We start from the raw sequence: 24,154 nt of genomic DNA, 5'->3' as shown, positions 1-24,154 counted from the left end.
CGTATGACAATAATACCAGAAAGTATACACTGCATCCCTGGCTTAAAGCAAAAGGAAAATAAAATAGTTGTAGGCGAAGAAATATTAAATTATTTGAAAAACTAAGCTGTTGAGGGATCGAAGAACTCAACGATAACGTATAGAATGGCCGCCCTGGCCAGCTTAACCGCCCAGTACACGGATTCCGAGAATGAGGGCGACGCCAGTCCGGATTCCCAAAACTCCACGGCTTCCCAGGTGACCAACAATCAAAGGGTCCCCAAAACGCGGTAATAACATAAAGTATAATCAATTACAGGTTATAATCCCGCCCAAGCGGCCCTCGCCCACGCCCACCAAGCAGGAGGGGGAAACCAAGCGGTCCAAGGACAAGAAAAAGAAGCGGGCCAAGAAGGTGCGCAGGCTGGTGAGCTACCAGGATGACACCCTGATTTCCGACGAGGAGGAGGATCGGGCAGCAGCGCAATCCAGCGAGGAGGAGTCCAGCAGTGGCGAGGACAGCGATAGCTCCGAATCCAAGGACGGAAATAGTCCCAAAAGCAAGGACAAGAGCAATGCGGGTAATGGTTCCAAGGACGGAGACACCCCCATGGAGGTGGACGAGGAATCCGGTGGCTTTCCCACCGATGAACGTACCGCTGAGAGCTACGAAAAGGATCCAAAGTACGCGAAGTACAAGTTCCAGCTGCCACCCGAGCCCAAGGGCAAACCGTCCGCCGAGTTGGTGGCCAAAATCACCAAGATGTACACGAAGATGCGCCAGACCAACATGGACATGAACCGTGTGATTCAGGACCGCAAGGAGTTCCGCAACCCCAGCATCTATGACAAGTTGATTAGCTTCTGCGACATCAACGAGTTTGGCACTAATTACCCACCAGAGATCTATGATCCTCTGCAGTGGGGTGAGGAGTCCTACTACGAGTCCCTGGCGGCAGTCCAGAAAACTGAGATGCTGAAGCGGCAGAAGGACCGCAAGGACATGGACAAGGTGGAGCAGGCCACAGCTCTGGCCAGAAAAGTCGAGGAGGAGGCCAAAAAGCGGTGAGAACTTATTGTTTGCTAGAAACTGGAGAATGCATTGCTAAATTGACATTGTCTTGCAGCAAATCCAAGTGGGATCAGCCTGCCCCTTCAACCGTTGTTAAGCCCACTCTTCCCGCTCTGACCACCACGGTCACGGGCACCAAGGGCACCGTCATCTCCGCCTTCGGATCGCTCCCTAAGAAACCAGCCGCCTAGATTGTAGTCTCTAAATAAACATTTATTTTTAAATAACGAATGGTTCTAGTGAACTAAAAAAGGGGGAAGTTCAAAACTGGGTTTCGTAGAGGTGCAAATGTTTTAAAATTTAATATTCCAACCGAAGAACCTGATACTAAAGTACTTGGAATTACGAGAGACGATAAAATTGCTATTAGAATAGCTGTTAAATAGATAACGTGGTTATTTTTGGTACTCAATAAGTGTAAGCTGCTGGAATATTCCAATTTTAAACCAATTAAAATCTAGGAAATATGAAATAAATTAAATATATTTGAAATCTAGACAATCTTTTTTGGTATATACCAAAGTACCGCTGTTTTTAAAACATCGATGACGCAAACGTAGTAACGTAACGTGCCACTGTTAAATTTCAACAGCGCTGTTAGGATCTATCAAAGTCTAACAGCGGCAGGGGAGCCGGAGCCGTTGCCTTCCTTTGCTGTTAGAGTTAGATACATCTTAACAGCGCTGTTAAAATCGAGATAGAAGATTTTGGTTTTTGATCGAAAAACAACGATAACAGGCTGCTATCGGAAATAGATAGAACCGATTGCACATAGCCGATGCCCTAAAATATCGATGACGCCGATGACCGATGGCACTTTAATCGATGTTTCTCTAGAGTCGAGTCGAGTCGGGTTGTATTTTTGCGTTTTAAATCACAAAAACACAGATAAATACCGTGTTTACCGCATGCAGCGTTATGATTTGAAGACAGAGAGTGCGTGGTGGTTATTTACTTGCTAGTTTCGGGCTTGGGCCACGCAGGGCAACAACAGCCACACACCGAGAGAAAAGAGGAGACAACGCAGCAGCAGCAGCAAAAGAATTTTTCGATCTGGACGCAGCGAGTGAATGTGCGAGCGAGACAACCTGAGATTTGTATGAAAGATAAAAAAAGATGAAGAAGATGCCGAGATAATTGTAAACCCAGTGTGTTTGTGTGTGTGCGAGTGCTGAAAATTTTGTTTAAACAATCTTGGCCGTGCCATTACTTCAAGGTGCATACAAATGCGGATGTGGCCATTTAGCGAGCAACCGGTATTTCGTCTGGCCCCCACCCTCTCATCACATCCTTTTTTGTTCTTTAGCTGCGCGAGTTGCTTTTTTGCCGCCACTTGCGCTGCATCGCCCCTCCCCCTCGCACTCGCTGCCCAGCTTATTTATAAACCGAGTTGCAAGAGCGCAACAGAAAAAGAAGCACCGTTCAATTGTGGGCCATTTCAATGGGAGAGAGCGCCATTGTCTCTGGAATATGCATAATATTTAGCAACAACAAGCGCGGGGAGAAAGGTGGGGAGGTAGCCGCAAGAAGAAGCAGAGGAGCAGCCCCATCTTTTTGTTCCGCTCGCAACAATTGTAAATGAGACGCTCTGTCCCTCTCTCTCTCTTTCTCTGCCTCTCTCACCTTTCGGCGCTGCCACTTGTTGGTGTGTTTGTTGTTTGCTCGCTGAGGTGTGCGTGTGTGTGTGTGTGTGTGGGTTGCCCTGCCCAAAACAACAACTGAGTTCTATTCATGTTTTTGCCTTTTCGGCCGCAGGAAATCAAATGAGAGCGCACTCGATAAAAGAGATAAAGAAAATACTGTTCGGCATCGGGCATCAGGTGTTAAAGTGCTAAACAATTCCGAAACGCAAAGGAAAGTAAACAAAACGCGACGCGTGTGCTTGTGTGCGGCGCCAATAAAGAAACGAAAACAATAAAAACTGCCACCCAAAAAGTCACGAACAACAAGAACAACATTAATATTAACCAACATATACAAAAACAACAACGGGCAGCTAGGGCATCGAGTGATTCAACGCGGCGCAGCAAATAAACCATGTCGGATTCGTATTATCAGGTGAGTGTGGGTGCGTGTGTGCACGTGTGTGTGGGAGTGAGCGACTGCCGGTCAAAGCGGTTGCTTAATATGTTTCCTATCAGCTAGTTCTCTCCTCCCCTCCCTCTCTCTCTCTCTCTCTCTCTTGCATTCCGCTGTGGACATTCCAACGGGAAATACAGACTTACCTCTGTAAAGCGAATATACCCAATCCTAAGATAATACGAGATAGATAGATCGATTTTTTTTCTCAATCTTCATTCTACAGTAGTAAATTTAAACATTTTTTTTAATTTGTCCTTTAAATCAGGATTTCTTTGGTGACAAATAATAATTGTCAATTACTAACTAATTTTCATGGTTAAAATAGTATTTTTCTTCTTTTCCTTAATAATTGAGTAGATCTAGATTATTATTAGAAATTTTTACTTATCTCTAGACTCTATAACTCTTATTTAACGAATTACTATTATAGTTTCTTCAAAAATATAATCTTAAAAACCCTAAAAAAAATAAAATTATTGCTAAACTATGCATAATTAAAAATACTACAATTTTCTACATAACTTACATGATAATAACTAAATTTAGCATTTATGTATAATACACAATACTACAATTCGATATAAGACCTACATTTTTAAGCAGCGATCTGCAAATGACTAAGAAATTGTTTTTCTTAAGTGTCTGTGTCATTTGAACACTTCGACTAATCGAATTTTGACTGTGGCTCATCGCAGGCCCAGAGCCTAAGAGTCATCTCTGCTTTGAGCCAATTCCTGGGCTGATTATAAGTGCCCTCCTGGCTGACGCACCTGTTGCGCACCGGTAGTTTCCGCTGCAGCTGACGGAAACCACTTGTGGGTCATCCCTGGAGCACTCAGGTGCCCCCCACTGGCCGGGGATAATAGCCGGGCCAATGAAAACAGCAACAAATGGCTGCAAATGACATCACTTTCGTTGGTTGGCGTGCACAAATCGCGCTCCACATTCAAATTACCATTCAGTTCGCCAAGTGGCAATTGCCTTAAGTGCGTGACCCGCAGCCTAAAAATAGACACCCAGCGGTCAATATATTTATGGACCTTTTTATACCCATTGGGCAATTTTCGACCATTAAATGGAAATGGAAAACACAGACATTGGTTGGGTAACAGAGAACAAAATGTTGAGATATTCGGATTCAATAGCTGACTTATCATGAATATCTCAATGGTAATCATGGCATTTTCCCATATTTTACCATAGTTTTAAGATCGCTAAGCGTTTCTTTCCGTGCAGTGCCATCACTGGCGAGGCTGCAATTAGCTGGGTGCCCGGCAATCAGTTGATTACAGGGTATTTAACTGTGCAGTTTATAAATAGAACACTCGGCCAAGTTGTTTTGCTTGATGGTAGGCCGCCTTATCGCCGCACCGGCTTATCGGGCTCTGTAAGTTCTATGTGCCGCCTCTGTGCTGCTGTTTTCTTTTCATCGAGCGCAGCATCCATGCATCTCACGTAGCCAGTGACTCAGAAGAATCATTCAGCTCTGACCCATTAAGTTAATTTCGCGAGCCCATTACCCATTCACCGAACCTCGCAGCTATTTTCAATGGTAACTCTTTGCGGGCTGGGATTTTGAAAGTGCAAATCCCCCCTTTGCAAATGGAAGTTTGGCCAGAAAACCAGATTCCTGAAGGAGGAGCAGCGGCGGCTCCTACTTACATACTTTTGCCATTTACGACGCTGCACCTGAGTTGAAGACGAGACGCAATCTGCCCGCAGGTTCGCTTCTTGCAGCCTGAAAGCCGAGAACCGGTTTCGGTTTCGATTTGAGCCATCTTGGCGTTGTTCTAAAGCTGCTCGGCAGAACAGGGTCAGCCAGTTGGCATGGAAAATGGCAAAAAACCTAGAAAATCCTGGTCTGTTTTATACGACAAGTTTGCAAAGGCAACGGTTGTATGTGAGTAATGAAATATTTTAGAATATAATGTTATGTACTGAGGGGTACGATTTTTGCGGCTGTCTCTATAGCGGTTGAATTTATAGTGCTTTAAGCAATGTTGCATTAATATCTCTCCATATAATGGGTTCCCAAAGGTATTTCCTACAGATACTCACCTGTAGGGTATCTGAGGGATTTTATAATCATAAAGGGGCTTTGAACTTCTCTATAAGATGTCCATATAGTATAATAAATGATAGTAAGCATTTTTCGGACATCTTGTTTACTGTTTCCTGAGTGTTTCAGGCAATGTTGATTTGCTTAACAAATTCGCAATGGGCAGAAGGCCTCGACAAACACACTTGCCATGCATGCGGAATGTTAGGCAAACAGTTTGTATTTTGTATGGCCTGGCGGTTGGCCCATCAAGTGTCACGTGTCCCTGCCTCTTGGCCGTCTCCTGCATTGTTGTGTGGCCACATCTTGGCCACTGACAGGCTGTCAGAACAAACAAAGGGCCACACAACAGGGTTCTGGGGGTGGCGGGGCGCTGAGTTCCGCAGGTTGTTGTCTCTCTGGGGTCTTTTGTTTACCTTTGGCTCCGCCTGCATCCCAGAAAGGGCCTGCGAGTGCGAGATAATTCCGCAAGTATACCAATTAAAGGTTCATTTTTTCACTCTGGAGGGAAGTTTACAACGTATATATATGAACAATATCCAGTTTTCGTTTGTACAGCACAGATTAAAGTTTAACTTTTTACTATAAAAGGATGTATAAAACCACAACCTGCATACAATGTATTTTTCATATATGATATGATAAGCCTTCTTAATATTATTTAAACAAAGTAGATTTGCAATAGGGAATACCCTTACTTGAATACTGTTTAAAGCTTAATATGCAGTATAATACCAATACAATACAATACATAGGCTAAAAGTAGATATACCTATCTTCTAGTTACATGTTTTAGTCGAAAGTTTATCTGTTAGATACAAATACAAAATTTATGAAATTCCTGGAATGATTTGTGTATAAAAATATATACTTGTATACACTTTTCCTTATCCTTCCCCATTTATTTCTACAAAATGGAAATGCTTCTCGGAAGCTGAAGAAGATGCAGATACTCTGGCAGTGAATCCCTTAATTAAATAGCCACTCGGCCGCCGTCTTGTTTACAGCATCAATTTTCCCCTGATTCTTCGCCGTGCTTCCGCACATTTGTTTTGCACGAGTTTTCCTCAACCCTGGAGATGGGATGCATTTCATTAGATTCAATTTGTATCTATTAAGTCGGCGCTGGCTAGCCAGATGGAAGCTGATAAGCTATCGTACTGCGACTACAGTCGTGATTTGTATATGCAAATTTTCGCTGCGCAAAAAGTTTCATTTCATTTTGACGATGATGCGACTTAGTCTTGAGACTCAAGCTTTCGTCAAAATAAAACGCTTTTCCACTTTCTCCCCGCCTGCCCGCCGCAAAAATGAAATTCCTTTTCTCAGGCCAAGCTGCTTTACAGATTATTTTGTTTATTTTCCCCATTGCTGTGGAAATGTTGCTGTTGTGGTGATGCGATGTTTCGTTATCAATTCGACCCTCGGAGCTGCTTGGCTCGAGCTTACATAAATTGAGCAATTAAATGTTGCAAAATGTATATATTCAGCGCTGCTAGTCAAGCGTTCGAACGGATATTTACTTATTTCTATTAGTTTTTCTACGATTTTCTTCGATTTTCCCCGAGAGGCAAAAGAAAGTGCACTGTGTGCGCTGGCGGGGTCGTCGGGCATTGAAAATCATTTAATTAACTTGCTGCCCGTCGCCGGCCTTTTGTTTCTGTTGTTGCTCGCCGGCGTTATATCACATCCACTTTGCCCCGCTCCCTGCATTTGACTAGGTTAATTCATAGCTCGTTATTGTCCGCATATACACTATATAGCCAAAGCCAGGGGCAGAGCCACCCCTTCCACTTCCTCCCGCCGTGGGCACATTTAATTGCTGCAATTGATGAGTTCAATTGCGCAAATTATTGCGCTGACTTTGTGCCTCAGCTGCTGCTGCCGCTGGGTTCCTCTTCCCCCGGACCGATACGGAATCGTGGGTGCTCCCGAGGTGCTCGCCTGATTGGATTGAGGCCTTGTTCATGCGGCTGGAGCAGCAACAGGTGAGAGGGAGCTGTTCTTCCATTAGTCTTTATTGCGGAAAATTGCCTGGGAAATGGATTTTTATTGGATCGATGGGCTTATGTTGATCCCTAAGATTCGGTAAAAAATATTACACCATTTTTATTTTTATTGAAACATGAGTTCACCACTATCCTGTGTCTCAAAGAAAGTATTTAAGTGCATTTGGATTAATAGTTGGTGTTCAGGCTCAGACTTTTGCAATTTGTTATGTTGGTAAGAGATCTTAGGAATTAATCTTTGTAGAAGATCTTGAAAATTCCCGTTTAAATAAAAACCTAGGTATTTATTAAAATCAGCTAGGTATTTGAACTATTGATTGGTCTATTAGAGCCTTTTTTTATTCTGGAGTACAAAGCATGTTCTTAATAAAACCCATTTATAAATTTCTAAAAATATTTAAATTTATGTGGGTTCCAATTTCCATTTCGGGACTCTCTTTTTGGCGCAATTCTTTCGCCTGGATCTGGCCGGGCGAACGGGTTTTCGCCTTGAACTCGAAAGAGTGGAAAACTCGAATTGGGCGCATGCAGGTGTCCCCAATTACAGTGGATTCTCGAAATTGGGACAACGTTAGTTAGCCAGGTTGCTCGTTTGGCTTGCAAATGACGTGTGCCCCAGAGCGGGGCTCAGAACTGGGAGCCGAGAGCCACAACAAATGCGGAAACTAGTTGCAGAAGTGGAACTTGTCTCGCCTGACACCTGGAATGTGGTGCACCTTAGGCCAGCAGCGTCTTGAACTTGCCACAGTTTGTGGTTCCGCCTGGCAGTTGCTGTTGGAGTTGCGATTTCTGGCGCTGCACGTGCATCCATCGAACAGCTGGCCTTTGTTGTTTGTTTGCTCGTTTTCTTGGTTGGCTGTCTTTGCGGCGGGGTGGCCATTCATTTCTATCCAATTTTCCTCGCCTGCGACGCCTGCTGCTGCGGTAACATTGATTTCTGTATAATTTTCGTAATTTTCACTTTCACTCGACCAAAAACGAGCAAATGGCAGACAGAAACCAAAGCTAAGGCCGCCACTGCGACTGCGGCTATTGCCATAAAGCATTTTTCAATCAAATTAACAGCATGTTAATAGCATAACAGAGACATGCCATTTGTGCATATGCGAGTAAGAAAGAAACGGAGATAGGGTTTATGGATGCACTGCAGATAAATTGGGGTGTATTGCTCGATACAAAAAATGAAAAACATAAAACTAACAAGAAGTTAAATTATTAAGAATCTAAATTCCTTTTCTCAGTAGGATTCCAAAACATCATTTACTTAAATGATTTTTAATCGAATTATATAAATTATTGAGTACAAAAAGTATTGGAATTTCAAGTTTTTTAAGGAATAATTTTTACTAAATCCAATTCAACCAGTTTGAACTTCTTTGGTTCTTTATTTTAGTTTAAACCAACAGCACAGATATTTTTTTATATTGCTTAAATTAAATAGTCTTCCAGCCCAATCGTTTTTTCTCAGTGCAGATACAATGGTGCAGCGAGAGAGAAAGAGGAGAAAAGCGTGCCAAGCTTTACTGCAATTGTTTGGCAAACACCTGCGATGCTGATGCTCTCTCCCTCCTCTCTCCCAGCGCTCTCTCCACGTTCCAGTGCCGCTCTCTGCCCATTTTCCCACTCTAAGCTGGCTTCCTCAAACAGACTCCGTTGTTGCTGTTGTTGCTGTTTGCTATACCATTTTTTTTCGATCGCTGCAAGTGTTGTTGACCGCTGAGTTTGACGCCGCGGCAAAAGCTGAAGCTGAAGCCAAAGCCTCAGGCGCTGCTCTCAAAATGCCGTTGTTCGTTGATTGAATGCAGCAGCAACAACAAGCCACGAACAACAAACAGCGAACAACAATGCTGCCAAGGCTTCCAATTTCAGAGATGAGTAAATAGTTTTAGTCAAACGGGAAATGTGGCTTAGATAAAAGCTAATGACACGAATAGGGTTGCTCGAAATGCAGAACTCTTGATGACGACTTAATTGAGGACAATTCTATTTCATTTTTTAAGCTTTATAGTATTTAATGAATTTACTTTCTTCTTTGTAGATCAATGTAATTATTTTGCAAAGGGGTTACCTTTTGTTAATAGTGTACTTCTTCAAAACTAACTCGTTGTTGAACTTGATTTATAAGAATTCACATTTTTTTAAGTTTAGTTCCATTTAACGAATTTATAATTTGAATCTTATTATTTTGCAATAGAGAAATACAATTTATATCAACATGCTAAATTTTTTTCTTTTTTTTAAGAATTTTTTTTTTTCTTTTTAACTTTTCTGGTTTTGTACAAAAAGTTCCAATGGATTCACAATGTTTTCTACAACAGTGGGTTGCGTTAGCTTCAACTTTTTACACTTTAAAATAAGGTTTTAGCTCTAAAATGTTTCCTTTTTCCACCCATTTTATTTTAGAACCCATTCCCAGCGATAGTTCTAGTCCCAGCAATAGGTGTACTACTCTAAGCCATCCCATCTGTTGGCCGCAGACTAGTGTTTGTGGGGATCCATGTTAATCACATTACGTGTGCCCGGCTAATGCCTCGCCGATTCTGTGGGAATTGCTCTGATTTTTTGCTTGTATCGCCATGTGCAGTTGCACCTTTGAGCTCTTAATGCAATTAGTTAGAGCTGTTGGGGCTCCTCCTCACCTGAGTTTTTCGCTCAAATGCTATTCGACACATTATAATTTTGTTCCCACTGAAATGTAACTGTAGTGCACATTCTTTTGCTTTTTGAACTGTGGCGAAAAACTATGATAAATTAATTGGGTTGTCGGGTCTCTGGGGATTTCGGTGATAAAGGGCTTTCAACTGGGGCTGATTTATTCTTTTTACTGGCGAACGGAGAGATGCAAATGAGAGTCGACACCCCTCGCAAGATGTCTTGAAGCCAGCCAGTCGGAACCTTTCAGAGGGAGGGGGGCGTCTTCCTCTTTGACGTTGGCCGACACTGTGGGCCCTTTTCCCTGTTTTTCCCCTCTTTTTCCTATCTGCACCCCGCCCCTTCGGGCCATAAACGATTCTTCTTGGCAGCCATTGTTGGCGCTGCCCTGTCATTGTCGAAAGTTACAGGCAGACTTCTTTGTCTTGAATCGCCAAGAATAACTGCGTTCTTGAAACGAACTTTAAGTTGTGAAAATAGGGATGGCATGGTGTAGGTCCTTCAATAATTAATTATTTGATTTGATTTTTAATAGGTATATATGTATAAAAGAATAGAAAATAAGGAAGAGTTGTAGAACTTCATCTATAATCTATCATATCATGATCATCTGTTATCTTTTTTAAGAGTACGAGGGTTAGAACTAGAAGCATTTTCAAACTCTTTGTTGTCGGTAACAGCCATTTCTATACATATATTAAAAACCCTATAATAGAAGTGGTACTGTACCTTCCTGCTTATGCTGTACTTGTTGCTGCATGTTGCTGTTGCAGACGACAACGATGACTTCCCACAGCCGCATCGATGCGACAACAAAACCGAGACACCGAGCTGAAGTTAAAGCCAAAGTTAAAGCCCAGAGACAGCCAGAGTTTTCCCTTTCGTTACGTGACAGCGCCCAAGCGCAATCACACGGCCCGAAAGGCAGGCACCATCCTACAGATACATTTGCCGAGATACATCTGCAACAGCCATGGCTAAAACCTCAGACAATCTGCATATCCATTCAGATCTTAGCTTGGCTTTCGTTTGCCATGTGGTAAGAGTACTTAGTTTTGGCATTGTTCTTGGCTCCGTTTCCCCTAACTCCATAATGACATAATTGACAGGCACTCATTTTCCGGCCGAATGCGGCAAACTTTCCCGAAATATCCAAATCCATTTCCATTTCATTACAGATCTTATCTAAAAGATAGCGCAGCTTATGCAACTTTTCATTGGTAATGCCTTGTACTTTAAGGTTTTTAAGGTTAAGCAGATTTTATGTACCAATCATTATAAATAATATCTTATCGATTGCATAATATCCATGCACTTACAGATATTATTGGGCAATCCTTGGGTGTTCTCGAGGGTATAAGGTATTCATCATCTTGGTTTTCAGCTTGGACACTTTTCCTTTTCTTTTTTTTCGGTTTGGAGGAAAGGAGCTGTAAGAGGGGCTTGTAATTATGATGAAACTGGCTGAGTTGACTTGTCGGCTGGGCGAGTTTTTTTTGGGCGCTGTTTTCGAGCCGAGTGCGTGGCAGTCTTTATGGTGTTTTGATTCGGTGTTCGGCGTTTTGGGAGCTGGGTTTGTCAACCTCTGGGATCTCGGATCGACGTGGGCTGGGCGACACTGGCATGACGCATTCGCCGCTCGACGCTTTTTGGCTTAATTGCCGCATTTCGGTTTCGCTTTTCCGAGCGAGCGGAGCGCTTATCAGTCGCTGCACTTGGCATTGGCCACATTTTCTTTTTTGGCTTGCGGTTTTTCGTTTTGGCAGCACATCCGACATCCGGTCTCGGCTTTTGCCAAACAATTTCCGTTTTCCCGAAGCGAGTTGTGCAGTGTGGCATCGGGAAATAAACACCCCCACTGCGACCCACACGTATCGATTCCGAAAACCCTTCTATAAAGACATTCAATGGGTCAGGCGGGTGAGTCAGGGCCGCCTAAAAGGTTGGTAAGAGGTAAATGTGGGCAAGAGGAGAACCCTTCTGGGGTGTGGATATCTAATTAGTCACTCAGTTGCAGGGCTTCTTCTCCTTTTTTGTATTCGTAAAGGGTTGTCGGCCCTCAGTTCCATTTCATTCAGGTGGAATTTAAATTTATTTAACAGAAGCAAGGGTTAAGATAATAGTTATATTGATTTAGCTTTATATATTTTATGGAATTTATTACTTAAAGATAACTTTATTTGTATTTAAAAAATAAAGTGCTTCCTAAAATGTAGTGCATTATTATAAATATTAAAAAATAATGTACTTAGATGCTCCTTCAGTGTAAATTAAATATGAAATATTGAAACTTTTATAAACGAACTTCAAGCCTCGAATGATCTATTTAGGTCTTATATAATAATTCCTAGGTATTCTAGTCGCATCTATAGCTAAAAGCAACACTGTAAAAACAAATGTTGAAACCCATCTCGTTCTTAAATAGTTTGTTCCACAAAAATGGCAGCCTCGGGCGAAAGAATTTCTCTCGCTTGGAGAAAGCCCTGGGCAAAGAATTTTTCTAATTGAAGCGGCGCCACGCTGAGCCATGGAATTTCCCCCATTTCCTCTCTCGCCCGTTTTTCCATTTTCCAGCTATTTTCGGTGCTTATGCAAATGACGACACTTGGCTTATCTTTTGACTTATTCTCCGGAATAAACAATAAACAAAAGTCGTGGCCAACTAAAATGTGTGACAGTTTCATAATAGTCTGAAAATCGGAGATGCGAGGAGCTTATTCTTTCGCCTGGGAGGGGTGCGGGGATCTCTCTCAAATGTTAATCAAACATAGCTGTACAATTCCCAGAACTGGCACAATGGGAGAGTTAAGAACGGAACGAGAGGGGCTGGGGGGATAGAGCCAAGAGGAAAATTGAAAAGAATCTGAGCGGAGCCAATTAACAAACTTGAGTTGCAGTTATTCAGCCGCGCACTCTCAGTGGGGCTCTCTACCTATCTCTCTCTCTGCAGTTTACTCATACTCTTTTTGGAGCATCACTTAATGGAGGTGCACTAAGAAAAAACTGACTCATATGATCCATAATCTTTAATTAAATATGTTAAAAAATATGTATCTGAGACTGTTGAAAGCATTAGTAAGTAGTTCTTTAAAAATGGATGGCTTAAATACTAAGATATCAAACTAAATTCTCTCTTTATTACCTTAATTATACTTTTGATCGTTATGAATTTTGGGATGCAGGTGGATAATATAAAAACAAATTTTATTCCGAGGTCTGAAATCTCCAGCCTTCTAGCTGATTCCAGTTTCCTCTGAATTTATTTCATAGATGAGCAATCTTTAATTCCTTGTATTCCTGAGATCTCCACTATCCTGAAATCTCGAAATTAAATTACCAACATAGGAGGGTTTTAAAACCAACCGTCCTCTGAGGTAATACATACATATAGTAGGTTGAGGGTTTCTTAAAGTTAACCGATCTCTGACTGGCACTCTCACGCTTCTTGAAGCCTCTCTCCGGCACTCTCCCCAAACACATATCTCTCGGCTCGGAGCTGCGGGCTTTGGGTCTGTGTGCTTTTCCTCAGTTCGCTATTGCGCTCGCGGACTCTGAATAAGCCGGTTGTGTCGCTGGTTCGGTTCGACTCTTGGGCTCTTTCGCCTGGTTCGTTTGTTATTGTTTGTGTGTGAAAGTAGCGGCGTGCAGCAGAGGCGAATTGCATAAATTGGGAAGCCGCAGCCTTTATACCATACTACCTGGTGATTTTCGAATTTCTTCCATCATTCGGGTGTGCGAAAAAAAGATATGTGTTTTCCAACGGATGACGCACACATAAATGCGTTTTGGCCATGTCAATGTCCTTAATTTCGAGAGGCACGCCCACGCCACGCGAGTGCAGAGATACAGATACGCATCCAGCGGATAGTGCCAGTAAAGATACATGGGATAACCGCAATGGGATTAGCCGATTTTGAGCTGAGTGTAAGTTGCTAAACTAAATCTACGCGATTTGGACCATTTATTTTACGGCTTCTTCGTCGGCTTCAGCGGATTTCTAGTTAATAATTAAGACAAAAGGCGAGAGATAAAAGCCACAGATACAGATGTACAGATACAGATACAGATGCACGGCGCGGCGCTTGGGTGAAATTCCATTTCTCTTTTACTTTTATATTTCGTTTGCCAGCGCCAATCGCTCGGTAAAAAGTGAAAATCCAAGTGACAATCAATTAAAATTCGAGACCAGTCCAAAATCGATTTTCAGTTTCAAGCGGCCCGAGCATTTCGTTCTAATTTTGCCACATTTCGTTGCGGCCATCGAGGCTTCTCTTTCGCTGGTTTTATTTTTATTTACGGTACTTACGCTGCCGAGGCTTAACCCAAATTCACTTGTTGCATGTGCTGAATAAGCAAAAAATCGTTAAGAGAAAAAAGAAGCGTCGAAGAAAAATGAAAATTTTCGTCGTTTTTAGTATTGTTGTCACAGTCGTCGATGCCTTTCTATGGCTTTGCCTTAATGCCATGCGACTGGGTCAGAACCCCTCCTCTATCAGCCCCCTCTCGCAGCCATTTTCCATATTGGGTCGAACTCGAATTACAAATTAAAAAAAGTGAAATAAAATGAAATACGAAATAAGAAGCGTTGACAGCTTAGTTGTCAACTAAACTAAACAAATTCATCAGCACCAGCCACATATGCCATAATGAGCAGTGCCTGCCTTTAAGCGTTTTTGGAAAATTTATTATTGACACTCGGAAAAATCTCATTTCCAATTCAATTCCCCTGTCATTGGGGTTTTGTAATGCAAAGTCTCATTCCAAAATCGATTTCGGACTGTTTAGGCGTGTGTCCAAAAAAACCAAAACAGAAACACTAATAATAACAAAGCCAGTTTGTACCTGGTAAAACTGTTAAGCAGTCTTCTTCTATAAATGGTCAAGTTATTTGTGCTTTTTTGGCACCTCATTTCGAGGAAGCCGGGCAACATGATTAATTAATTGGTTTGGAAAGTGAAATGGATATTTTTTTTATTTATTAATGGTCAAAGGAAATACGAATTTTGCTTATTGAACATAAAACTTTGAAGGAATATTATTATTATTACTAATTTTAAAATAGATCAAAAGAGAATCAATAAGATATTTTGGTCTTGTTAATACTTACAATATTTACAGTCATTATGTAAAGTCTCTGGTTGTTAGATACTTTATAGAGTTTTTTTGGTAAGCATCCTTTTTTAAATTGTGGAATTATTTTTTTAATGAATTCAAAATATTTTAATATATTATTGTTAGTATAGTATTTTATATTATGTGTAAATATAGATACTTCTGGAATGTTTTAAATAATAATAGGGCATTTGTTATTCTTCACCTCCATAATTCCACAAAATGTACCTTTCCTATGTACGTATATGTAGAGTGCGAAAATTAAATCGCTCACTAGAACCACAAAAAAATAAAAATAATAAAAGCAAAAATATCCCCCGTCTGCACATGTGTTTTGTGGACGTGCGTGGGCCGATCAAGTGAAAAAGCATCGGATCGGCCAAGGGTATACTATGGGTTGATATATGTCTACGATGATGTGTGTATGCCCGTGGAGTTTATATAGCTGGCGACCTTGTTTTCGGTTTGATTTCATGTGCGTGCGGCAAACGCTTCGGTGTTTCCTGCCCCGCCGAATACCCCAATACTGGGGCTCAAGTAGCAGGCTCGTCTCTGTGTACGTTGTGATTTTACTGTAGTATTTCTTTCGGAGGCAAACGACCGATTAGAAATCGTAAGTTTCATTGTTGCCCATTGCCCATTGGTCACTGGTCGGTGTTTCTCCTCCTGCACCCCTAACCTCCCCAGTCCACAAGTTTGACTTCAAAGCTGGCGCCAATTATCAATTTATGAACTGCCGCGGGCCGAATCAAAGTGGTCCATCATCATTATCATTAGTTAACTGAATTTACTCCGACTTGATATACTAATAAATGTTTTCTCTCTCCTCTTCTCGTTGCAGGTAAATGGAAAATTTGTTTGTCCTAAGCGAAAATTGTAGAAGTTTTCCAAGAGAAAATATTCCCACATAATGTATCTTACGGATACACAGGCGCACACGTGTCAATATCTGTCCGCACTCGCCTCCCTTTTTGCAATTGCATGCCAATTTCAAATGCGAATTCTGTTATTTTTCCGAAATTATGTGCGCAAATCGAAAAGCTTTCTAATCGCTTTTACGCCCGAACTGAGCGGAGCGTTTTTCCGCCCTGGCATTGCAGTTTGCGTCTTGGCAGCGCCTTGACATCGCCGCTTTTTATATTCGAAATATCCCCAATCTGTATATATACATACATACGTGTGTATGTATCTATGAGATGAATCCATAGACGTGGAAGTGGCTGCCTGGTGCTTTTTATTGTGACAAATATTTGGCCAGCTTTCCCACAGCGACAGATTTTTGCGTTGTGCGATATTTCTGTTGGAAAATGAGTATACAATTTTTCGCATATTTCCACAGTGAGATAACGAAAAGAAAGAAATTCAAATTGAATGTACTGCAAATGTGTAACTTTCGGTGTATGGGTTCCAAAACAAATGCCGTTTGCGTAAAGTAACGTAAGCAAACAAGTGTAAACCGTATTATGGCATTGACCATGAATATGGTGTTCCTCAAGGATTTACGTTCGCGCCTCAAGGGATATCTACACGTATGTATTGAAGGGTATTTGCAAAATTAATGATTAAGGTATTATGGTTTTTTAAATAAATATGATTGGTTACATGAAAAATGTTTAGGAAACAAAAGTATCTTGTTTTGTTTATTATACCAAAGATACCAAAAAGATTAGGAAAGATTTCCCCCTGCAGCTAAAAGTTCTCTCTTAACGTACAGGAAATATTCATTATTCAAAATAATTACCACAATTAGAGTCTAATGTCTCTGTACTATCTGTTAAGCCTCGGTTAATTAGCTAATTAAGTCAGAGAAGCTGATAAGTAAGTCGCAAAGCCTGAACGTTCTCACTTATTCCGCCCATTTCTCTCCGTAATTTCCCTCTGATTTTCTGCCCACACCCATGCGGCCTGCGTCAAAAAGAAATTCATAAATTGTTAACAATTTATTGGAGTCTTCTGACACCGCCTCCGCCCATTCCCCTGGGGTTGTGTTGCATTTTTGTGCAACTTTCTCAGACAGCTGCTGACATTATACATGTAGCGCTTAAATATCGCCTTTGTCTCGATGCAACCGCACCGAATCCCGACGTATAATGAACATGTCGCTATATCGCATATTATGCTGATTATTCAAGTATGTTGTGTCAGTTTTTTTTCCATTGCTCCGCTATGCTGGGCTTGCATTTTCCTTCGCCTTTCTGTAATCACGTTATGCAATCTCATTTGGCTTTATTACGGTTATCATCATCAAGATGTTTTCAAGAATGCCCCGCTAAAATTTCACATGCGACTTACGTTTCCCAGGCAAACATAAGTCGCACTCAAGCAAAATACAAAGCCCTAGAGGTACATTTTGCTTTGGAAGGAAATGCATTGTCCAAAAAAGTTATTTATCCGAATAACCTGATACATTTTCAATAAAGTACAAATAAATAAGAATACAATTTTAATCTAAGTAAAAATTTAAAATATTGTGTATCTTTAAATCGAGAATTATAAGTTTTTAAAATAAAATTTTATATTTGTCTTAATAATATATTTATCATAATGAAATACAACCTCATATACATTTTCTCCTGTGTCTTTTATGGATTGTCTTGATGGATCGTCTTTCTAAATATGATGTATCTACTAGATACTATCTACAAAACGATGATTATAGGTTGTAAAGATTACTTAATCATTAAAAATATCTGTAACATCCTAAGACTTAATGATATATTTATCATAATAAAATACGACCTCAAATATATTTTTCGCTGTGCCTTTTGTGGATTTGCTTGGTGATTCGTCTATCTAAATGGAGCCTTTGGGAGGTGGGTGGTTAAGTGGGAACAACTGGCTCGTTCGAGTTGCCTGTTTGATGCAGTTAGCCGCTCTCTGTCGATTTTGATTTCCACCTAATTGGCAATTAGCAGGACCGACTTAAAATCGCATTATCCCCCTTCAAAGGTACTTGTTCCATCTTCCAGCTCCATCAAAGGGATCCAAATGTTTCGGCATTAGCCAAGGTTGCGTTCGCAGCGAATTGAGTTGCGTGGTTTGAGCTTATCGACGGCGAACGAACCTGTTGCTGCTAAAACGACTGCCGCTCGTCACGATTCGCTTTTCGTTTTTCGATTTTTCCCCCCTCAAACAACACCCCACAGCCACACACACACTCGCACACACACCGGTGCAGGTCCAGACCCTCGTTATAAGGTGGATGTTCTCAGTAACTGTTCGGCTATAGACGGGCGTAGTTAATTCCGATTTCCCGCCGGAGCTCCAGAGCGGTGACTCAGCGGTGTCGCCTAATTATTGGTTATTAATCTCAACAAGTGTTGCAAATATTAACATAATTATCTCTCGAGTGCCAGTCATTCTAGTGGCATAATTAACGACCCTTGTTGAGGGGGTGAAATAAATAAACTGCCAACAAGTGTGTGGGTGGAAAAGTGAATCGTGAAGTGAAATATACGCCAACTTCCGTGGGCGTAAACAAGAGACTCTGGAATTCTAAGTTACTCGCCAAACTTATCAGTTGCCCGCCCGGTTCTTTGATAAGAAAACATTACGCACTCTTTTATTATTTCTCTGCCACTCAGGGCCGCATTTTCAGTGGAAGCGCGCCTCGGGAAATAACTAAAAAGTTTCAGGGCCGAAATAGCTTTAAAAATACAGAAAATCAATGAAAACTATTGATAAAAGTTGATAAGCAAAAAACTAAGACGTGACTAAGAGTTTTGGAAATTGAAAATTATAAACTTTGAAGGTCTCAATGGCGTGAAGTCGATTGACTTATTATTATTGACAAAAGTTATTAGAATGAAAAATATATAAGTGACTATGACTAAACAAATTTCACACGGATGATGTTCTTTTTTTTGTGTTCTATAACTTTATAAACTAAAAGAAATTGCAAAATATATTTATCTCCCTTTCGCGACACTTCTTAATGAAAAATTCCAAGCAAAGCTAGCCGTATTAGTGCTGGTACGGTTTTAAAAATATTTACAATAAGCTTTCCCAAAACAATTGTTTATTGAACATTGTTTTACTCTGTACCTCTCTGCACTTGCCACTTTGTTTGGCCGAACACATATATGCATATGTTTTGCAGACCGTAGGTCTCAACAGGAATTGAATATAAACTTATTCAATCGATAGCCCAACGGGGCAACTTTTGTTGTCTATGGCTCATTTTGTAAATATGTGCAGGCGATTCGGCCCTTAAATACAGAATTTGTGGAAGGTTAAACAATTGAGTGTGTTGTTCTCAGGAACATTAAAACACGATTATATATTTCTGACAGATAAGAATGAACTTGAACTTAAGTAAAGGGTGTACAGCGGAATTTCGTTTGAATTTGTGTATTCAGTCGGATTAAAATCGCTTAATTCAGTTATGTAATGCCTCAAAGTTGTTTTGATATTTTCATCAGTTGGGTAACAGAAGCCGAATGAGAACAATCGCAAAATCAAACAGTTTACAGAACAAAAGAGTTTCAAATCTTTGCAATCTTTGTTGCCAACTGGCTTTCCAAACGAGCCAACTTTCGCCTATCAAACAGAAAGCCTGACAACATTCTGATACATAAATTCAATGAGAAAGTGTATCGTCGGAGACAATGACATTCAATTGAAGTCGTCGATCGATTAGAATTCCAATTTGCATAGCAATTATCGTCGGCTTGTTCGCCGGTTTCAAGTGACACCTTTGTCGACTTTTCCTGGCCAAGAAGCGAGTGTTTCGAGCCGCATTGCACTGAGTGCCTATCAGACAGAAGCGATCGAGAACCGTTTAATGAGAAAGCCAAAGAAACTTGTTGAACTACAAGAAAAAGAGGCACAAAAAGGCAGAAGAACCCGGCGGCGGAGGGGAAAAACATTTTCTAGATAAACGGCAGTTGGAGTCGTGTGAATAAAAGTGTGTGTTTTTTGTGGGTCAGGCTGTTCCAGCTAATTACCGTGAACTTGTCAGCGGACACAAAACGGCTGTAAAATGACCAAAGTGAGGTAATAAACCCGACGACTTAACAAGAACTCCGAGTGAATAATGTCCCGCTTGGTGAAGAGAATCCGCAGCATGATCCATCCGAACAGCCAGCGGGATCGCGAAGACTCCGCCTCGATATCAGCCTCGGAGGGCGGGGGTGCGCGCCGGAAGTGCCACTCCCTGCCCCGCCGGCACAGTAAACACTCGACGGCGCGACGGTCGAACAGTGGTCTGTGGAACAGACTGGTCACAAATGTCTTTGGTCCCGAAGACGCCGATGAGTTCAACCAAGATGGTGACAGTGTTGGCGGTGCCATATTTTACACCGATTCGGTTAATGGTTCCAACTATGAGATTTCTGGACAAGTGAGTTAAAGAACTGCAGGAGCTCAATTATTTCGGACTTAAAGAGAGTTTTTGGAAGTTTATATAGAACTAAGATAGTTTTTACTATTACAATTTTGTAGCTGTGTACTATGCACAAGTAATAGCTATATTTATATAGAACCCTTGGATTTTTCATCTTAAAAAATATATAATCACTATTCTTGTTGTAATGAGAAAATACTCCACTATTAAAAACAAATTATTGAACTAAATGATAAATTTCTCAAGCCCCTTAATATGAATAATTTGAATCATTCTTCAACGCATTAATTTTTTGGGTGACAAATACATTTAACAATGTTTTTCTTCCCATTCACAGGGCGAATACATCAAGCATCCCGTTCTGTACGAACTCAGTCACAAATATGGTTTCACAGAGAACTTGCCCGAGAGCTGTATGTCCATACGGCTGGAGGAGATCAAGGAGGCCATTCGGCGGGAGATCCGCAAGGAGCTGAAGATCAAGGAGGGCGCCGAGAAGCTGCGCGAGGTGGCCAAGGACCGGCGGTCCCTCAGCGATGTGGCCGTTCTTGTGAAGAAGAGCAAAAGCAAACTGGCCGAACTGAAGTCCGAGCTGCAGGAGCTCGAGAGCCAAATCCTCCTGACATCGGCCAACACGGCCGTCAATAGCAATGGACAAGGTGAGTGCTGGTCTGCTATTTCTCGCTGGGATTGGGTAACTCTATTCAAGCGCTGTCTCGCTTTTCGTTTCGAAAATCCATTAAAAAGCCAAACTTTCGAAAAGCCAATCATAAACTGTTGCAATTATACGAGAGCAAAAGTTGGGTATGTTTTCGTGCAACAAGTTTTGTGGGCAAGTGTAACGAGACAAGTGTATTCCCAATGAAAACAAAGGGCGCAACCAGGGGGCGGGGCCCCTAACGAAGCTACAGTCAAAACAAAGTACTTACAAAAGTTTCGGCAGTGCAATGAAGTTGAAATACCTTTTTGGGCAGAGGATGAAGTTAAGGTCTTTGGGGGGAAGTTGTTAGTTAATTAAACTTCTTGTGGCACAATGTAATTAATTAACATAAATACTTCAAAAACAATAACTATAAAAACAAAGTTTAAACTTAATTACTTCGGTTTTATAATAGATATTTTTAAGATGTTACACGGAAGAAGTACGACTAGTCATTTTTATGAATTAAATTGTTTTAAATATCTTAGAAATCAGTTTATAAGATGGAATAAAAATAAATAATAAATAAATAAAATATTTTTTCATTTTCAAGCACAGAAACTTAGCAACAGAAAGCAAACTCAAAAAATGAAAGTACTCCCTACAAAGAGTATCTTCAATCAAAGCCGAATGTTGAAATTGTTCAGGTCTTTGAGAATGGTTAAGTCCGTCTTTAACGAGTCTGTGTCACGCACTTGCTTTTACCACACTTTTCTTGGCCCATCTCATAATGCTTCATGGTGACAAAAACTAAAAAAACTAAAAAAAAACATTGTGTTGGGTGTGAAAGATCTGATTATCGCTTTATATATGCCCTCGTATCTTTGACAAAACACTTTCTGATAGACCTGGCGACAAACGAAATGTTTTCTTCATTTCCTTTTCTTTTTACTCAATTTATGTGATCCAACCTATTGACACAACTGGCGTGAAATGTGCTACCTTCGGTTTGTTTACATTTTCGATTGGAGACAGCGCTCCGACATTCTTTCTATCTGCTTCCGTGTTTGGCCAATCCCCCGAACAGAAGTATAGTATCCGACCCAGAAGAACCATCCGCAGGCTGCATTGTGTGGCGCCAAAGTCGACTTTCCATATGCCAAGCGATTGACATGTTTGGCAGCTGTCAAAGAATGCAGCACAAATGCCCATTCTCCTCGAATAGATGGATGGTGCATGCACCACATACATATATGTATTTTCAGTTAGACAAACAAACCAGGGAAATTGAAAAGGCAAGCTTTCGAGCTATTTGTTTGGCAATTTATCGATCAGCGATGGTGTGGGCTTAAATTGTTTTCTAAAATCATTTACTTATGTGAGCCAATTATAAACTTAACGGAAATTGCATGTATTTTGATAGATAGAAAAACATTACAAACCCGCTTTCATCATATCAGAAAATTGTGAAATTGGCCTGAAAAATTTCTAAATCGCAATGTAATTTGTGTTCTTATCGCGGGTCTTACAAGGCCTTGCCTTTACACCGGATAAGTTGATTAAAATGTTTTTATTGCCTTGTATTTATTATCAAAACTATTATAATTAGTTTTTACAAATACAAGAAATGGGGATATGATTAGTGCAAACTAGGGTATTTTATTCTTATCACTAGGGTCCTCATGCTCCCTTCATTGGGGAAAATCTCTGCTCAACCTCTGCCGTTACATGTATAGCGCACACGAAAGCTTTTAAAACTGGAATTAAATAGATATATTTTAGGATTTAAAATTAGTCAAGAATACTTATATTTAACCCTTTTAAAACTCCCATTTACTTCTTGCAGAATCGATAACTGCCTGCATTGATCCCAATGGCGGTTTCCTGGTCAGCGGAGGAGCCGTTGGCGGCCTGGGCGGCGGAAGCACGGCTCTCGATGGCGGCGCACCGGCCACCGCCAATGACAAAGTGCTCGCCTCCCTGGAGAAGCAGCTGCAGATCGAGATGAAGGTGAAGACCGGGGCGGAGAACATGATCCAGTCGCTGGGCATTGGATGCGACAAGAAGCTGCTGGCGGAAGCCCACCAGATGCTGGCCGATTCGAAGGCCAAGATTGAGTTTTTGCGCCTGCGCATCATCAAGGTGAAACAGAATCGCGAGCAGGCCGATCGCCTGAAGGCCTCGCGCCAGATGATCGACGAGCACGGGCAGACGATTGGCGGCACCAACAGCAGCCAGCCAGCGAGCCTGGAGACGACGCTGGAGGAGCGGATCGAGGAGCTGCGCCATCGACTGCGGATCGAGGCGGCCGTCGTCGATGGAGCCAAGAATGTGATCCGCACGCTGCAGACGGCGAATCGGGCACCGGACAAGAAGGCGCTGCAAGAGGTGAGTGCCAAGTGCATTTTACTATTTCGGGGGCAGATAGCTCAATATATTTTAAGGGAACCTTCTGTACACATTACTCTTTTCTCCAAAATCTTTAAAAAATATATTTAAGTATGATTTGTTTATATAATTTTAAAATATATGTAGTGTTATGTTCTGAAAGGGTTCCCAAGAATAAGAGTTCTTATAGCAAAGAACATAGTTTTTTAAAATGTTTGACCATACCGCAAATATTTTATTATGAGCATTGTACATCTCTACTTTCAACTAAAATTACCAACCTGGTACGAAAAAATAAGCTTCTTAGAGCATCCCAAATTATACTAATCCCCGAGTTAATTAGAGCTGGCTGGTGGCCAGGTACCCGTAGATCCCTGCAAGTGCTCCCCCGTTTGGCCGGATCAGGTGTGTCTGCTGCCATATGGCCACACGACGTATGATTCATATGTGATATGGCCGTGCGTATACGTGATTTTTGCCCAACTTGCGGCAACGTCATGTGAAACGGGAAGCGGGAAGGAGGAAAAGCTAATTATGCGGCTGCTTGAATATTTTTCAACGCTCTCTGTTCGTCCGATTTCGTTTTAATTTCGAGGCATTTTTGTTTCTGCCACTAACTGTCGTCTCATTAATTAAATGGACGTGGAACGTCGCCATTACTGGGGCCCAAGAAAAATGATTTGGCAAGTGTGCTCAGGGCCTGCCCTAATAATTTTGGCATAAGTTTTTGGTTTATGTTGAAATTGTTCAGTTAATAGCAGTGCTGACAGAAAAGAAGTCCGAAAATATACGCAAAACGAGCGTATTTTCACAGTAT

At 41.3% G+C, this 24,154-nt stretch overlaps 2 protein-coding genes across 15 annotated transcripts in view; both read left to right on the top strand.

Annotated features, from left to right (window-relative positions):
- The first annotated feature begins 15 nt into the window (after window positions 1–15).
- Window positions 16–1,282, top strand: LOC108036241 (SAP30-binding protein). The gene is made up of 3 exons (XM_017112250.3): window positions 16–237; window positions 299–1,044; window positions 1,107–1,282. Exons 1-3 carry the CDS (start codon window positions 145–147, stop codon window positions 1,240–1,242), a joined length of 975 nt encoding a protein of 324 aa, XP_016967739.1. The 5' UTR covers window positions 16–144; the 3' UTR covers window positions 1,243–1,282.
- Window positions 1,283–1,859: 577 nt separating this feature from the next.
- The window catches only part of LOC108036338 (serine/threonine-protein kinase N), a 35,171-nt gene continuing 12,876 nt past the window's right edge, over window positions 1,860–24,154 (top strand). For 2 of the 14 annotated variants that reach the window (XM_017112388.3, XM_017112382.3), the window contains exons 1-4: window positions 13,401–13,777; window positions 16,305–16,494; window positions 20,647–20,968; window positions 22,796–23,337. In XM_017112388.3, coding sequence (XP_016967877.1) covers window positions 16,429–16,494; window positions 20,647–20,968; window positions 22,796–23,337 — 930 coding nt within the window. In that variant the 5' untranslated portion in view covers window positions 13,401–13,777; window positions 16,305–16,428. Of the gene's footprint in view, window positions 2,149–2,806; window positions 3,110–13,400; window positions 13,778–16,304; window positions 16,495–18,205; window positions 18,266–19,478; window positions 20,307–20,646; window positions 20,969–22,795; window positions 23,338–24,154 lie in introns of those variants that run through there. The other 12 variants (XM_017112384.2, XM_017112385.3, XM_017112392.3 and 9 more) reach the window with 12 other exon arrangements.

Source organism: Drosophila biarmipes, chromosome 2R, assembly GCF_025231255.1.
Source record: "Drosophila biarmipes strain raj3 chromosome 2R, RU_DBia_V1.1, whole genome shotgun sequence".
NCBI lineage: Eukaryota > Metazoa > Arthropoda > Insecta > Diptera > Drosophilidae > Drosophila > Drosophila biarmipes.
Note: the sequence above shows the minus strand (reverse complement) of the source record. Positions and strands in the feature narration are given on the sequence as shown.